General features: G+C 42.9%; 1 protein-coding gene across 2 annotated transcripts in view; it reads left to right on the forward strand.

The window, feature by feature from the left end:
- Positions 1 to 6,000, forward strand: part of LOC126992822 (uncharacterized) — a 43,316-nt gene that overhangs the window by 34,730 nt on the left and 2,586 nt on the right. The window contains exons 5-8 of one of the 2 annotated variants that reach the window (XR_007747099.1): positions 1,170 to 1,300; positions 2,824 to 2,887; positions 4,977 to 5,110; positions 5,532 to 5,641. Coding sequence is in view for 1 of the 2 variants with exons in the window: in XM_050851655.1 (XP_050707612.1) it covers positions 1,170 to 1,300; positions 2,824 to 2,887; positions 5,532 to 5,639 (303 nt within the window). In the remaining variant the exon portion in view is untranslated. The remainder of the gene's footprint in view (positions 1 to 1,169; positions 1,301 to 2,823; positions 2,888 to 4,976; positions 5,111 to 5,531; positions 5,642 to 6,000) is intronic. The other variant, XM_050851655.1, reaches the window with a different exon arrangement.

Here is a 6,000-nt window from a genome sequence, read left to right on the forward strand (position 1 = left end):
AACTTCCGACAGTCATCTTCTTCTTTAATGCATCTAAAGATCTTAGTATCATCCGCATACATAATTTATATACTTCACTATCATTTGATATTTTATCAGGGAGATCATTTATGAATATTACAAACAGCAATGGCCCGAGAACAGACCCCTCCACTTATCACTGGCTTCCAACTTGACATTTCCCCCTTCACCACCACTCATGGTTTTCTCTGTGTTAGAAAAGCTGTAATCCATTCCTGGTACTCTTTCCATAACTCTTAATTTTACTTATAAGCCTTTTATGTGCCACTCTATCAAATGCCTTCATAAAATCGCAATATATTACATCAATTGCATAACCATCATCAATAGTTTCAGTCCACTTGTCCATAACTTTTATGTGTTGGAGCACCGTTGACCGTCCCGGGATAAATCCATATTGTTTTTCACTAAACAAATTATATGATCTCATGTGCGTCATTATCTCCTCCCTCATTATAGTCTCAAAAATCTTACATATGACACTTGTCAAGCTGACTGGTCTATAGTTTTCTGGGATACACTTGGCACCCTTTTTATATATGGGAGTAATATGTGCAATGAGCCAATCCTGAGGGAGTTCCTTGTGTGTAAAGGAGTATTGATAAAGTATTTCTAAGGGCACTAATAGTTGTTCCATGGCCTCGATCCTTTATGATTCTAGGGTGTATCCCATCAGGTCCAGGTGATTTATGCTTTTTTAGATTTTCAATGATCTTTTTAATTTTTACTTTAGTAATTTCTAGATGAGTCAAGGTTGGTATACTCTTCACTTCACAGATTAATGTTTTCAAAGGCCTACCAGAAGGTTAATCGTGTTTTCCTGAGTGCTTTTCACGTTCATGGCACAGAGGAAGGGTCAAACTACTACCAGGGTCATTAACTACCCCTGGAAATGCCCCCCACAACGCCTACGAAAGCCTTGTCAAATAGGTGTTCTTGGGCTCTCAACTTGTATAGTAATATTCCCCCATAGGCCTATGCGATTATTACCAAGGCCTAGCGGAGTGTTATTTGGGATAAGACAGTGTTAGAACTCATTATTGTGTTACTGGGTAAATGTTTGTTACGGTTTGTAGTGTTCTGCTGTGGTAAATTAACGGCTGTGTCCCCCCAACATACCTTCTCCTCACCTCAGTCTTCCCCCTCAGGAGCGTGACACCAAGATGACCTACCAGAATGTGAGCATCGTGCTGTCGCCCACCATGCAGATTTCTCACCGGGTGCTCAATGTCTTCTTGCTCAACCGTGCCTACCTCTTTGGGGGAGTCGCCATCAAAAAGTGAGCCTTCGGGGACTTGGGGGAAGGGACACACACACACACCCACACAGAAGCATGGAATAGACTGGAGGAGGAGGTGGTTTGTTCAAGAAACATTTTAAGGAAAGGCACGGCATGGTGGTAATTACAAGATTTCTAGCACACACGACGGGGTTTTGACAAGCGGACAGGTGGTGTGTTTATGTCACAAGGGTGTATTTCTCCACGCTGGCCTCACGGTTTCTTTCAGGTCGATGGGCGGTGAGACTGCCAGCTCCAGGGTGAAGAAAGGGAAGAGCGTCAAAATACACCCTTGTGACATAAACACGCCACCTGTCCACTTGTCAAAACCCATCGTAGTTGCTGGAAATGGAAAAGAATGCTGCTATCCAGTTTAAAATGTTGCCCCTGATGTTATAACTTTTTTCTCAATTAATCTCCTGTGTGGAACTTTATCAAATGCTTTAGCAGAATCGCAATATGCAACATCCACTGCGCTGCCTTCGTCCAGATACTGTGTCCATTGGTCCAGCACGGCAATGAGCTGCAGCCGGCACCGTTCATCATCTGCCCGTCCGTAGTATTGTTTTCTGCTGAGTGGTTGATAATTCTTCAAATGCTCTGAAAATTTTCTCTTATTATGGTTTCCATTATTTTGCATATGACAGGTCAAACTCACAGGTCTGTAATTATCTGGTTCATTTGTATCAGCCTTCTTATAGATGGGTGTAATGTTGGCCAGTCTTCATGTAACTCACAGGTCTGTAATTACCTGGTTCATTTGTATCAGCCTTCTTATAGATGGGTGTAATGTTGGCCAGTCTTCATGTAACTCACTGGTCTGCAATATCTTCCTGAGTGTCCTTCCCCTCTTTTATCACCCGTGGGCCTGGAGTGCCAGGCGGTGTTAACAGAGCCACAGACAGTGTTATGTGATGCAAGACAGATTAGTTACCCAGTGTTAGGCTGTCCTGTTACCTGGCCTGCCTACCCCTCTTCTGTGACATGGGGTCAGGTGTTATGCCGCAGACAGTGCTATGTGATGCCAGGCAGTGTTCATAGTGGCATAGATTTGTGTGGTGCCAGAATCAGTGTGATGCCAGTCATTGGTGCCAGGGACGGTATATGTATAGAATAACACCCAGGTGACCCTAGGACAAAGCCTTATTATTCTCCCTCACTCCCCTCAATGTTACCAGCTTACCGTCGGCATAACATTGTATCTTTCTGTTTCTGGCCCATAAATATTGCAAAAAAGAGCATCAGTAATCACCGATGTTAACAATAATTATAAATGCATATTGTTATCTTTATGGGGCGATAGTTTGGGGTCAGAAAAGACAATACGCCAAGTACTACTAAGGGCTGGTATCCCTAAACTACCACTTGAGCCAGCTAAACGTAATATATGGAGGAGAAAAGAGAATAAATGAACCCGTGGACATACCCACAACTCCTGTGAAAGCCTTGTCAAATATGTGTAGGCCTACTTGTGTGCCAACATATGTAAGAGCATGGGCCTAACTTTTCTTCTTCCTCCTCAGGTTTTGGGCGCCCAGCTGTACACGTGAACTAACAGTCTTGGCTTCAGGGCAGGTCGCTAAAATGGTATGTGTGTGTGTGTGTGTGTGTGTGTGTGTGTGTGTGTGTGTGTGTGTGTGTGTTACGAAGGTTTTCATCATTAATATAAAAGCTTGTTGTTGGGGTGAGAGGTGGAGTCAGAGGTCAGCGATGAATAGATACGTTTATTGGGGTAGTGAGAAAAGACTCCTGCCATGAGGGGCGGCCGGGCTAACTGAGGCTTTCGCACTAATTAATTTTTTTCTTGGTAGATGGTGCCTTGCGCTAATTGCGGATCGCTCTAATTGATCTCGCGCTAACAGGCTTTCGCGCTAATTAATTTTTTTCTCTTTAGATGGTGGCTCGCGCTAATTGCGGATCGCTCTAAATGATCTCGCGCTAACAGGCTTTCGCGCTAATTAATTTTTTTCTTGGTAGATGGTGGCTCGCGCTAATTGCGGTTCGCTCTAAATGATCTCGCGCTAACTGAGTCTTTCGCGCTAATTAATTTTTTTCTCGTTAGATGGTGCCTTGCGCTAATTGCGGATCGCTCTAATTGATCTCGCGCTAACAGGCTTTCGCGCTAATTAATTTTTTTCTCGTTAGATGGTGGCTCGCGCTAATTGCGGTTCGCTCTAAATGATCTCGCGCTAACTGAGTCTTTCGCGCTAATTAATTTTTTTCTTGGTAGATGGTGGCTCGCGCTAATTGCGGTTCACTCTAATTAGCCTGTGGTACCCTGCTGACAACTTCCGATGACTGAGAAACTGCACCATCAGCCGCTACACATTGAGTCCTGCCAGTGAGAAATGAGTGCAGCCACATCCCGAGTGTTCCCGTAATGGCCGTTTGTCTGGCCTTGTGTAACAAAATGCCATGGTCTACCATGTCGAAAGCTTTCGCAAAATCAAGGTAGACCACATCGACATCTGCATTATGTTCAAGCTTACCTATGATTGAGTCACAGTGGGCCAAAAGTTGTGAGAGGCACGAGCGCCCAGTACGAAAGCCATGTTGGTCCGGGTTCATTCTGTTATTGCTTTCTAGATATGCAGACATGTTTTTAACCATAATTCTCTCTAGAACTTTAATAATATGGGAGGTTAAGGCAACTGGTCGATAGTTTTTTGCCTCTGCTCTTGACCCTCCCTTGTATATTGGTGTAATGAATGCACTTTTTAGCTTTTCTGGTATTATGCCAGAATCTAGAGAGTTTCTATAAAAATTTAACACTCAGCTCTTCAGCACATTTTTTAAGAAGTACTGCAGGGAATTGATCGGGGCCAGCTGCCGAATTAGTGGCCACCCCTTTAATTGCTTGCTGTGTGTCGTCGTTGTTTAAGCTTATGTCCGTCAGGTGTGATATTTGATCAGTCCCTTGGTTGAGAAAGTCCATAGGTAGGTTGACAATTTTGTCTTCCATGGGTTTGCTGAAGACGCTTTTGTACTGAATCAGTAGTGCTTCAGCGACATCCTGGGCTTTGTTTATGGGTTGGCCGTGTACGTCAGTCAGTGGGCCAACACTCGCTCTCACTACGGATTTGTTAGCAGCATATTTGTAAAAGTATTTGGGGTTGGTTTTGATGCATGACGCGGCTTGTATTTCTTTCCGGTCATTCTCTGATTCAACTGATCTTTTAAGTTTTTCTTCTATAATGGCAATTTTGTTTTCGAGTTGGGTCAGCATTTTGGTGTAGTTGGTATTACTGAGTTTCTTCCTTAGTTTTGTTCTTTTTCTCATTAGTACTTTTCGGTCTCTTGGTATGTTGCCATTGAAAGGAGAGGTCTTTTTAGACGGCCTCCTCAGTGGTACATTGATATTTTCAAGCATGTGTTAATGATTGTATCATATTGGGCCTCAGGGTCACAGTCCCTCATGAGTAGATCCCAGTTTAGCTCACCCAGGTCTTTCTTTATACTGTCCCAGCAGACTGACTCGCTTAGGAAGTTGAGTTGGTTAAAATTATTAAAATTAGGAGCCTGCTCCACTTCACTGGACAGTCTAAGATGTGTATTTGTAGGTAGGTTGGTAGTCACGGTGATGATGTTATGGTCAGAGAGATTAGTTTTATTCACCCTAATATAATATCATCATTATTTATCATAACGATGTCTAGTATGTTCTTACCTCTTGTAGGAGTGTCGATGATTTGATTGAGGCAGTATTCCTCGGCAAAGTGCATGACAGCTTTTGCCTGGGTCCTCATGTCTTCCGCTCCTCCATACACACACTCCAAATTCCAGTCTGTTAGCGGAAAGTTTAAGTCTGCAGTAAGTATAAGGGTGGGCATGGGCAGTGGTAGCGAGCCAATGATATCTTTTATCTTTGTTAGTTGCGTCATAAATTTCTCTGTTGGGCATGCTGGTGGTCTGTATATATACCCAGTCAATGTCTTGAATGCATAGTACCAGTGATTCTGTGTACATATTGGATTCCTGGAAAAGTACTTTTGTTCTAGCTGCAAAATGGCTAAGTGATGACCCCGCCTTTTGTCCGTTGAATTGGGCGGTCCGTCCTGTGTGGTACAAAGTGTGGTATTTTTATTTCTGCTTTTCTAATCTCCTCTGTTAAGTGTGTTTCTGTGAGAGAGATTATATAGGCATTTTCAGTTTGTGCCATTTCTGTGAGCAGACCATTAATTTCACATCAACCGGTTGATTTATTTATCTCTTATCTAATCACCCCCCCCAGAGGCAGTGCCAGTGTTTGGAGTGCCACTGTGCCTGGCCGTCCAGCGCTGCCCGGCACACGATGGCATCCAGCTGCCCACCATTGTCAGGGAGTGCATTGACCAGATAGAGGTGAGTGTTATTATTGTTATTATTATTATTATTATTATTATTATTATTATTATTATTATTATTATTATTATTACTGTATTATTACATTATCTGGGCCTGAGAACACACACACACACACACACACACACACACACACACACACACACACAGCGCTCATGTGTGAAGATTATTAGAGAAGTGATTCCTGGCAGCAAGAACACATCAAAGACTACAATGAAGTGACAGCGTGTCATTTTGATACTGTTTTTGCTCAAGTGGGTAAATGTACATTTGAAAAATCTCAACAGAACTTAAGTGATGCAGACTTAATACTACAACCATTACACACAAATTTAAGACATGGCATTAATTCACATAGT

Source organism: Eriocheir sinensis, unplaced genomic scaffold (assembly GCF_024679095.1).
Source record: "Eriocheir sinensis breed Jianghai 21 unplaced genomic scaffold, ASM2467909v1 Scaffold504, whole genome shotgun sequence".
In the NCBI taxonomy this organism is placed as follows: domain Eukaryota; kingdom Metazoa; phylum Arthropoda; class Malacostraca; order Decapoda; family Varunidae; genus Eriocheir; species Eriocheir sinensis.